The following is a 12046-nucleotide window of genomic DNA, read 5'->3' as shown; positions in this document are numbered from 1 at the left end:
GCCATCTAAAGCCTGCTGTGTGACGCTGCGTCGGCACTACTAACGATGGCTGCTTCATCGAAGCGCAGGTGTACGAGTTCCGCTGTGGCCGAGCTCTCACCCAAGCGCGCCGCTGTTTCAGTTCCAGGAATTGTGACTGTCTCAGCGTTTTCTGCAATGCGCAAGCCTGCACAGTTGCCCGCTTGCCTGCACACAAAAGCCGTTATCACAACAGCTTCAGCAACGCAGCTCGAGACCCCCGTTCTCGCTCTACCGGCCGTCGCCCCTCGCCGCGGGGACCGCGGCAGAGGATTACGGTGAGGCCGGGACCCCCGAAGCCATCCCAGGAAAGCCATCTATGCATGCTGCATGACGCTGCGTCGGCACTACACACGATGGCTGCTTCATCGAAGCGCCGGTGTACGAGTTCCGCTGTGGCTGGGCTCTCACCTAAGCGCGCCGCTGTTTCAGTTCCAGAGATTGTGACTGTTTCAGCGTTTTATGCAATGCGCAAGCCTGTACGGTTGCCCGCTTGCCTGCACACAAAAACCGTTATCACGGCTACCCAGATATTTCCCGAAAAAGGTGTAATTTCTGGTGTCCCGGCGACGGCCGATGGTGCTATTAATGTAATGACGATGCCTACTCCTCAGTGCCCATCTCCACATGTAAGCACAGCCCTGCACACAGGGCCTGCGCCCATAAAAGCGACTCAAGTCGATCGCGCACACTGCATAGTAAGCGTGCCCACCCCTCAGTGCCCACAATTACTATGTCACACGCGTCATGTGGTTTCTGTAAAAACAAAACCCGTGCACGCTCGTCCGGCCACGGCCGATGGTGCTATAAATGCAGTGACGATGCCCACTCCTCAGTGCCCATCTCCACATGTAAGCACAGCCCTGCACACAGGGCTCGCCCACATAAGATCGACACAGATCGGTCGAGCGCGCCGCATAGTAAACGTGCCCACTCCCCAGTGCCCACATACACTATGTCACATACGGCGCGTGGCTTCTGTAAAAACGAGGCCCGTGCACGTACTCTCTGCACAGGCAGACAGCGAGTTGAAAGTGGTAAATGTGCACATATGCAGCCCACAGTTACTCGCAGACATATCGAGTCCCACGGGACCTGCTCAGCCTTCCCCCAGTCCAAGCGCCGGGACGGGGTCGAGGAGGAGCGATCTGCCCGCTGTGATCAGCACGCTCCCCGCCTCAAATGCGCAGCACACCCGAGCGCCGCCGTTGCCCGGTCAACAGAGCGCGCTTCGCATCCTGCCCTTAGCCATTCATGCAGATGCATGGTCAGCGCTTCCAAGGGTTTCGGATTGGGTGCTAGGCATTATAAAGAGAGGCCACTCGCTACAGTTTTTCCGACGCCCTCCGTGCTTTTCAGCGCTCGTTGAAACTACGGTCAAAACAGAAGTAGCACACATACTTCGGGCCAAAATGTCAAAACTGTTGAGCAAAGGGGCTATAGAGCCCGTGTCTCAAGCTCAAAGCGAGGGGGGGGCTGTACAGCAGATACTTTCTGGTGCCCAAGAGAGACGGGGGTCTCAGGCCCATACTGGATCTAAGACAGCTGAACAAGGCATTGATGAAACGCAGTTTCAAAATGCTAACGACCAGGAAACTCCTCGCGCAGATTCGCAGAGGGGACTGGTTCATGTCAATAGATCTGAGGGACGCGTATTTTCAAATACAGATAGCGTCAAACCACAGGCGATATTTGAGATTCGCCTTCGAGGGCCAGGCATACCAGTTTACAGTCCTCCGTGGCTCCTCGTACGTTTACGAGGTGCATGGATGCAGTGCTCGCTCCTCTCAGACTCAGAGACATGTGAGTGCTGGATTATTTGGACGACTGGCTGGTTCTGGCCCGATCACGAGCGGAGCTCGTGGACCACAGGGCCGTTTTACTCGATCACCTCGAGAAGCTCGGCCTCAGTGTCAATTGGGCGAAGAGTTCGCTGAACCCCAGTCAGACGATTCTGTTTCTGGGTATAGTTCTGAACTCGTGTTCCATGACGGCGCAGCTGTCACCACAGCGCGTGATGGGCATTCAGCGCGCAGCGAGTTCTTTCCGCTGCGGCGCGACCGTGACGCTCAAACACTGTCAGAAGATGCTGGGCCTCATGGCCTCAGCATCTCCGGCTCTGCAGCTGGGCCTGCTCCGCATGCGCCCCCTGCCGTTCTGGCTGAAGACGCGGGTGCCGCGCAAAGCGTGGGCGTCTGGCCGGCTGCATCTCAAGGTCAATCAGAGCTGTGTCACAGCTCTGGCACCTTGGACAGCGAACGGTTGGTACCGATCAGGTGTAAGCCTGGGGACTTCCCCGAATGTGAAGATGGTGTCGACGGACGCCTCCACTTCGGGATGGGGAGCGCTGCTCGAGGGCAGACAGTCCTTTGGCCTATGGTCAGAACGGGAAAAGCTCCATCATATCAACTGTCTGGAAATGCTGGCAGTGGAGAACGCGCCGATGCGCTTTTTTTCCCCAAATCAAGGATCACCACGTCTTAGTCCGTTCGGGCAACATGTCTGTGGTGTCCTACAAAAATCGCCAGGGCGGTCTCGGGTCCTTAAACCTGTACAGGCTAGCGGAACGCCTCCTGGTTTAGGCTCAGCGCGACATGCGTTCGCTGAGGGCAGTGCATGTGCCTGGGCTACAGAATCTGGGTCCAGACAGGCTGTCCAAAGGCAATGTTCCTACAGGCGAATGGTCTCTACACCCACAAACAGTCCGGCTGTTGTGGAAGAGATTTGGCAGGGCGGAGGTGGACCTCTTCGCGTCCCATGAAAACGCTCACTGCCCTGCGTTCTTTTCCAAGAACGAAAGTGCGCTGTCACGGGAATGGCCGTGCTGCCCGCTTTATGCTTTCCCTCCCGTCTCCCTCCTTCCGCAGGTGATAGAACGGGTTAGAGAAACGAGATGTTCAATACTGCTTGTAGCACCTCTTTTGAGGAACCAACCATGGTTCCCAGATTTGATGCAGTTAGCAGATGTCGCCCCGTGGCCAGTACCGTTGAGGAGGGACCTCCTCTCGCAGGCCAGGGGCTCGATTTGGCACCTTCAACCGGAGTTGTGGTCCCTCCATGTGTGGGCGCTCAACGGTTACCCGCTGATCTCGCAGTGGGAGTGCTGAATACCATCACTCAGGCTAGAGCTCCGTCGACACGGCGTCTGTATGCCTCGAAGTGGTCGGTGTTCTCCAGCTGGTGCACAGCTCGAGGATATTCACCCCTTAGTTGTGAGGTGACGGAAGTTCTCTCCTTCCTACAGGAGCTGTTGGATAAGGGCAGAGCCCCATCCATGCTCAAAGTTTATGTGGCGGCCATCGCAGCGTTCTGAAACAGCGCTCGGTCAGTCAATAGGAAGGAAGGATTTGGTCATCCGGTTCCTCAGAGGAGCTAGGAAGCTGAATCCTCCCAGACCTCCGTCAGTCCCTATGTGGGACCTCGTGGCGATTTGGAGGCCATGAAGGGTCCCCCTTTTTGAGCCTATCCAATCGGTTAGCCTTCAGCATCTGTCTTTCAAGACAGTATTCTTGTTGGCTCTCGCTTCGGTGAAGCGTGTGGGTGATTTGCACGCGCTCTCTGTGAGCCAGTCGTGCTTGGAGCCTAATGACTCAAGGGTCATACTCAAACCTAGGCACGGTTATGTGCCGAAATTCCTCAACACGCCATTTCGGGCTCAGGTTATTGCCCTGTCAGCCCTGCCGGTGTCAGGAGAGGATAGAGACTCGAGTCTTCTTTGCCCTGTCAGGGTTTTAAGAGCTTATGTGTCTCGCTCTGCTGCCTTTCGGCAGACGGAGCAGCTGTTTGTCTCGCTCGGTGGACGTTTCAAGGGAATGGCTGTTTCGAGACAGACTCTATCCAGATGGATAGTTGACGCCATAGCGTTAGCTTACGCTTCCAGGGGCCTTCAGTGCCCGTTGGGCGTCAGAGCACACTCCACAAGAGGCGTCAGAGCACACTCCACAAGAGGCGTCACCTCGTCGTGGGCGTGGTCTACTGGGATCTCCTTGCAGGATATATGTATGGCGGCAGGTTGGGCCTCGCCGTCTACATTTATCAGGTTCTATAACCTGGAGGTTCCCGCCTTGCAAGCAAGGCTGCTGTCGGTATAGTCGAATCAGGGCCCTGAGGGGAATTCTGAGTTCATGAGCGCTATGCGCTGCCGACTGTTATATGGGCAGTATTGCGTAAGACCCGCATTGCCACATTGGTCAGGCTTTGCCTCGACTGTGTGATGTCATATTGGCGCATCTACGGATGCTGCTAGATATGGGACGGAGGGCTTTCCCCCTTTTCTGTCCTGGACTCTCTTTGAGTCCCTCAGGTGACTGTGCACTGTAAATCCTGGGCGTTGCTTCAGGTTTATTGGTGTGTTATCCCTGCGCGCACGGCGTTTTGCATTGGGTTCCCGTAGCGTCTTAGCTAAGACGCAGTACGAGAGAGCTCTCGTAAGAGAACGTACTCGGTTACTAAACGTAACCTCGGTTCTCTCTAGAAGAGCGAACGAGTACTGCGTTCTCTGCCGTGCGCACGATTCACTCTGGTTCGCTTCGGCGATGAAATAAATCAGGTGAGTCAGCCTTTTAGAGCTCCTTTTATAGGTTGGGCCACACCTGTTTCGGCGGGAAGTGGCAAGAAGGGCGCTGTTGCATCAGCCCGCGCTCGATAGGCTGTGCAGTTGCCGCAGAACAAGCCAATGAGCGAACGAGCCGTCTCGCCTATGGCTGTGTACTGCTGCAAATGCGCTTTACAAAAATACAAAATTAAGGATAATTTTTTGCTTCAGTATTTCGTGAAAAGAGACTTTTCCCGTAGCGAAAAGAGAGAACCGAGGTTACGTTTAGTAACCGAGTACGTTTTCTTTTGGAAATAGTTTTCAAATTTATACTGCATGCATTTATGACTGTAAAGCGTGTCAAAATCTTGATTAAAATCGAAATTGCTAAATTGATCGTGTCCATATTGCATAGCCTTAATTAAAATCTAACACTGCTGCATGCTTTATTTTACTCTTGCGCTACCACAATGTATTTTTTTCTGTACACTGTATCAGAGCAACATTATCCTTGTAAGTTGTTTTGTAAATTGGCACATGTCTCATTTCATGTCAGCCTCCACATTTTACAAATTGTTTCTCCACTTTTGTGGGACTATAATTCCTTATTAACTGTATTTATGCCATCTGTCTGCATTAAAATGACTTATTTGTTAAATATCAGTGGAAGGATGGGGTTTGCATGTTTGCTTTTTACATGTAACAAATGAATGGTGAAATGAACCAGTATTGAACGATCATTGTTCATATTGTGTCAAGGCTTTAAAACACACTTAACTTAAACCTGTGCTACATAATATACAGTATTGTGTCAGGAAATGTGTTAATTACTCTTCCAGAAACCTTCGTGAAACCCGAGATAATGCTGTTATTGAGAAAGACAGAGCACTGAATGCAGAAAGAGATGCCCAAGCCAAATATGATCAACTCTTAGACCAGTAAGTTCATACAAACCTCTCACATGTGCGTGACAATCTCTAGCTGTCTTTATATTCTGATTGACATTTACTCAATAAAAAACACTATTGAGCAAATACATGTGCAGGAATTCTTGCCAAATCATCATTCAGTGGAAAGAAGAATGACGGCTGAATGTGTGAATCATACAGTTTTAATACACCAGTGAAATATGTGAGTAATGCAAAGATGCCGTACCTTCTTTGCATTTTGAAATCAGGATTAGGGTGGGTATCGATTGCGTATTATTGATACCGATATTGTTTATCGATACCGATACTTTATGATACTGTTATCAAATCATATTTGGTGCAAAAGTGAAAAGTTGATTAAAATATCAAGTTATTTTATTACTGCTGAACTTTAGCAACTTTATTAAAGTTCTTCAGGCAAGAGCAGTGAGTTATTTTTCTTTGTGTTTTATGTTACTAACATTAGAGGAATAGTCCACCCAAAAATGAAAATTGTGTTATCATTTACTCACTCTCAAGTTGTTTTAAACCTGAATGAGTTTGTTTCTTCTGTTGAACATCAAAAGTTATTCTGAAGAATGTGGGAAACCAAACTGCTGGTCCCCAGTAACTTCCATATTTTCTTTTTCCTACTATCAAATTCAAAATGGACCAGCAACTGTTTGGTTATCCACATTCTTCAGAATATATTCTTTTGTGTTCAGCACAAGTATAAATAAAAATGATTAGAGGTTTGGCACAACACGACAGAATAAACATTTTTGGGTGAATTATGCCTTTAATGACAAGCGGCAGTATGTTTAGTACTGTCCCTTTAAGAGCTACACGCATCTGTTTTTCTCTCATCTGTTTACTTTCACTTAAGACATAATTAACTGTGTTTATCTGTGAACCTTGTGTGTTTTAGGAAGTATTAGCGCAATCAGTCGCTAACTAAGATAACCAAGTAATCAGGTGCTGTTTGACCGTGTACGGACGCCTCTGGTGTACGTGCGCTGAATAAACACTTTAGAACAGCACGTGAATTCAACTTTTAACCGGCAAGGCTTTAAAACGCACGCAAATAATGCAGTTTTGTGATTGCAAAAATGTGCAGTGCTCATGAGTGTACTGTAACTCTAGGGAATGAACATTTGATGTGAATGTGTCTCACGAGTTGCAGTTGGAGCCGGGAGACATAATACAGTGCATTGCTTGAGGTGGATGTTGTATTTTGTTAGTAAATGTTTCAATATATTACTACTGTTGCCTCCTTTGCCCACTATTACACTGTTGCTTTTAAATGTTAAAATTAATGAAGAATCCTAAAATATTAAGCAGCACAACTGTTTTCAACTTGATAATAATGAATGTCTTTTGGGCAGCAAATCAGCATATGAGACTGGTTTCTGAAGGATCATGTGACACTGAAGTACCCACTGCTAAAAATTCAGCTTTGCATCACAGGAATAAATTACATATATATATAAGTATATATATATATATATATAGAGAGATGAGCTGTGGCGTTAACGCTGTTCTAGCCTTTGCGTGCGTTTGTAAATCTGTGAAAAGGACCTTTCTTCAGGGCTTTTTTATGTTTTGCTTGTTTTTTCTTGAAGTCAAACATTTCCGGCTTGACTGGATTCCTCTAAGGACAAATCAACTAATCTTCGAGTTAAGTGATGATAGACATGTCCATATACTGTCACTGTAAGTAAAAGTGGGTGTAGTCCTGTTTTTTACTCTGATGTCTGTGTATGATAATCAACAACTTTACAAGTTGTAGGGAGGCATATTTCAACCTTTGTGTGTTCTTGAACATTAGTTCTTATATAATTAATAAATGCCTGTCAATGACAAGTAAACAGTCAAAGTCAAATTGTTGTCCTCCTGGTTATGAGTGCTATAATTACTTTTGGAGCCTGGGTTCTTAAGGAGGAATTTGTCGTACAGTATATATTCCAACAGTTTTAAAGCCTGTCGGACAGAGGTGCCGAACATGCCTTTGTTAGTCATTCCATTGTGATGCAATGCAGTTGAATCCTTGTGTCTACACTGTCAAGATCAGGACAGTATTGGTTCTGGACACTGGACTGTGATAGACGAATGTAAACAAATAGATGACATGACCAGAATTAAAGAAAATAATCATTGAGTTGCCACAGCTCCGTCAAGGCTCACTGAAAGGCTAATTTAGCATTTGAGCTCTGGTAAAACATGCTAAACTGGCTAGAAAAGAAAAAAGACGAGTATTTGCATTTTGGTACACTCTACTGGTTCATGCCTGCAGCCAAAACATAGACCGTTGAAGCAAAGGCTTGAAAAATCCATACTTTAAATGTAAACCTAGTGTAGGTGTAGCTACACTATCGTTAAAAAGTTTGGGTTCTGTAATATTTGGTAATGTTTTTGAAATAAGTCTGTTATGCTCATCAAGGCTGTAGCTATTTGATCAATGCAGTAATATTGTGAGACATTGTTTCTATTTGAACTGTTTAATTTGAAACTAAGCTAGTGTCCAGAACCAGACCGCAGTCTCCTATATTTTGAGGACCCCTGTAATATGCTGGTTTGCTGCTCAAGAAATATTTCTTATTATTATCAGTGTTGAAAACACTAACAATGTTATTGTGGAAACCATGATACGTATTATATTTTGTTCAGGATTCTTTAAATATCAAGTTTCTTTTTTTTTTTTTGGTAACCAAGTGCAAGTTTGTGTCACTTTCTTTTTACTTTCTTTTCACTTTCTCTGTAAAAACAAGCATAGACGAATGACATCCCCATATTGTCTAGAATTTAATCGTTATTTCTCAAAACTGGTTATGATAAGTGGTTAACTTTTTTTGGTAAGTGGTTTAAATATAATTTATTTTATTATAAATTTTGCCATTAAGGTAGCCATGAAAGATGGCATGGATGATTACAAATAAATAACAGATAAACAAACATTTCTATTGCAAATTAGTGCTAGAAAATATGCTGTTTATAAAATTGCTTTTTTAAATGAGACTTGCATTACGGTACTCAAATTGAAATTTACAGAATATTTGAAAATGGGCACTATTTGTCAAAGTGGCAAAAATCTTGTGGTTTATTAAATGTTTTTTTCTTAACTTTACTATCACTTTCTCTTTCTTTTTTGCTCCTGCCTCTCTTTCCTCTTTTGCTGTTATCTGTATTCTCTCTTTTGTTATCTCTACACTTTAAGATGCGTCTTTCTTTATTGTGGTAGGTTATATGAGTGTCTAGAAGTGCAGTTTGTTGCCCCTCCTCTTTCTCCTGAGTGGGCAGCACTTATTTGCCCATGTGAGAGGCATACGGTGTCACTGAGCTCCAGCCACATGCCTAGCATACCAGCAGATATGCTACACACAGTTGTTGGGCATACCCCACGTTTTTCAGCCTCGGGGAACGGATTGCTCGCATTCACAGAGAAGCTCGATCGAGGGCAAAAATGACAGATGCTGCTTTACCCTGCTCTTGAGAGGTCGAGTCTACGGTCTGTGGACATGTTGTCCAGCAACTCTATTTTGGGCTTACAAATTTATGTGGGGGGAGGAGGAATAAAAATTTATCTTGCATTGCATTGCGTCATGCCGAGAAACAGAATGAAGCAAAAAATAATATTCTTGCAGTTGTCAAATATACTTGCAGGTGTGATTCCAAGATGACAAGATGTCTATGTAGCAAAGTAAATGTCGCAAACATAAATGGTGGTAAATGACAGTTTGTGAATCCTTTAAAATTTGCTGTATTTCTCCATAAATATGACCCAAAAGATCATCAGATTTTCGCGCAAATCCTGAAAGTTGACAAAGAAAACCTAATTAAACAATAGAGACAATGACAATGATAGTATAAAAATTATACTTTGTCATTTAGTTTTTCTAGAAAATGATCCAATATCACATATCTATGTGTGGCAAAATCTCTAGGATTAGCAGCTAATTTGAAGGGAAATTAGAGTCCATTAGTTCAGAGGTGTTCTCTATTAATGGATTGCCTGTCAGGTGTGCTCTTTTTCTTTTTCTTTTTTTTTTTTAATAAAGAACAGGGATCTATCAAAGTTTGATCATGTTTGTGGAAGTGTGAACAAAGGAGATCTATGAGGACCTAAGAAAAATAGTTATTGTTGCTTATCAGGCTGGAAAATGTTACAAAACCATCTCTAAAGGATTTGGAATTCACAAAATTTACAATCAGAGATTGTGTACAAATTGTAGGAAATTCACAACCATTGTTGCCTTCCAGAAGTGATAGTCCACAATGTTACAAAGGACCCTGGGGTAACTTCTAAGCAACTAAAGGCCTTTCTCACATCGGCTAATTTTAATCTTCATGAGTCCATTATCAGTAAAGCACTGAACAACAATGGTGTGTATGGCAGAGTTGCAAGTAGAAAGCCACTGCTCTCTAAAAAGAACATTGCTTAAGATCATATTGACAAGCCAGAGGGCTATTGGGGAAAAGTTTAATGGACGGATGAGACCAAAATCAAAATTTTGGGGTTAATGAGATGCGTTATGTTTGGAGAAAGGAAAACACTGTGTTCCAGCATAAGAACCTTATCTCATCTGTGAAACATGGTGCTGGTAGTATCATGGTTTTACTGTATCTGGGCCATGACACCTTGCCATCATTGATGGAACAGTGATTTCTGAATAATACCAGCAAGTTGTAAAGGAAAATGTCAGTAAGTTAATGTTTTGGAATGGCAAAAGTCAAAGGAGTCAAAGTCTAGACCTTGATTCCAATTGAAATGTTGGATGGACTTGTAGCAAACAGTTCATAGGAGGAAACCCACCAAAAATCACAGAGTTTAAGTGGTTTACTACGGAGGAATGGGCTAAAATTCCTACAAGCTGTTGTGCAGGACTGATCAGAATTTACAAGAAAAGTTTAGCTGCAGTTAATCTTTCAAAAGGGGGTCACAACAGATATTGAAAGTGTAAAACTGGATAATTTTTCTCAATAAATAAATGACAAAGTATATAGTTTTGGCTCATTTGTTTGATTGGATTCTCTGTCTACTTTCAGGACTTGTGAAAATCTAATGATCTTTTGGGTCATATTTAAGTAGGAATATAGTTCACACACTTTCAAGCACCACTGTATATTTATCAGACAACCGCTCCTTACAACATACTGTTCCAAAAGCTTCCTCACACTCCCTTTTTGCCTGAATTTATGTACATAAATAAGTTTAATATACTTTAAGCCAATAAATAGCTTAACAATATCCAGTCTTACTCCATAATGTATGATGGGAGTTGTCCAATTACATACAATTGGTCACAATTATTACATTAGGTGTTGGTCACCATTATGATGTCATATCCTTTGTATTCTTTACAAAACTGCCTACATTTGGCTCGATGTTGGTGACAATGCACAAACAAAAGGAAAATCTTGACCTGCCAGTTTGGCCCCTCCATGGGTGTGGTCACGGTTTCAACCAAACCCCCTGGAGCTCTCCGAAATGTTTTAATCCTTCAGAGACATGGCTATAAATGTAGGAGGAGGCAAACATACTCAATCTGTTTGGGCATGTTGCATCTTGGGGTTTCAAGATAAATCGGTAACTTTCTGCCCGAGGAAATACACTTTGCATGTTAGAGGCGGCTGCATCTGATGTTGGCATCACCCTAATAAATCACAGTTTAAATGACAGTTAACACTATTTCAAATAAATACTGTGCTTTTGAACTGTCTATTTATTGCAGAATCCTGGACAAAGAAAGGTTCCACAAAAATGTAAAGCAGCAAGACTCTTTTTGACATTGATGATAATAATAGTAATAATAGCTTTGATGATAAATGATGATCTTTTGAGCTTTATGTTCATCAAGGAAACTAATAGGAACTACTAAGCAGCACAGCTGTGATTGTATAACTGAATAACCTCAACTGTGATATAAATGTTTCTTGAGCAGCAAATCAGTACTTAAGAATGGTTACTGAAGAATCATGTGATCCTGGAGATTGGAGTAATGATGCTGAATATTCAGCCATAACAGCTGGTTGTGTAAACTTTTTACATTTTGTTTAATTTTAAAGAACAACGATTCTGCAAACTTTTCCCATGCAAAGTTAGTCTTAAAAGTAAAAAGTGTTCACTGTTTTCTTGATGGACAGTGTGCAGAATGAGTGCAGATTCACTTGTGTCTGTGTTTTTGTCCAGGTTCAGGCAGTTGCAGCTGAGTTCAGACAGCAGGGTGGCAGAACTGCTTAACCAGGTGAAACTGAAAAAGTTTGAGTTGGAGCGTTCCCAGATGGTCCAGGAGGAGACGGCCAGGAACCTCAGCCTTTGTCAAATTGAGTGTGAGAAACATCAGAAAAAACTGGAGGCAAGGCACTATAAAATAGAATCCATATGGAAAAGATGAAAATGAACAAAGTGATTTCATTTAGCTTCATTGCATGTTGAAACCTGTTAAATGCTTAGTAGTTAAGGATTACTTCTCCATTTTGTCATAATTTACAACAACTTCATGCCATTTCCAACCAGCATGATTGATTTTTCCAAGAAACACAAGAAATACTGAAGTTACTGGCTGTCTTTTTACCATATAATGAAGTA

The 12046-nt window shown here is 43.8% G+C and overlaps 1 protein-coding gene across 3 annotated transcripts in view; it reads left to right on the top strand.

Annotated features, from left to right (window-relative positions):
• Window positions 1–12046, top strand: part of pibf1 (progesterone immunomodulatory binding factor 1) — a 34851-nt gene that overhangs the window by 6128 nt on the left and 16677 nt on the right. For all 3 annotated transcript variants that reach the window (XM_059554244.1, XM_059554245.1, XM_059554246.1), the window contains exons 9-10: window positions 5392–5490; window positions 11648–11813. In XM_059554244.1, coding sequence (XP_059410227.1) covers window positions 5392–5490; window positions 11648–11813 — 265 coding nt within the window. The remainder of the gene's footprint in view (window positions 1–5391; window positions 5491–11647; window positions 11814–12046) is intronic.

Source organism: Carassius carassius, chromosome 7 (assembly GCF_963082965.1).
Source record: "Carassius carassius chromosome 7, fCarCar2.1, whole genome shotgun sequence".
NCBI lineage: Eukaryota > Metazoa > Chordata > Actinopteri > Cypriniformes > Cyprinidae > Carassius > Carassius carassius.
Note: the sequence above shows the minus strand (reverse complement) of the source record. Positions and strands in the feature narration are given on the sequence as shown.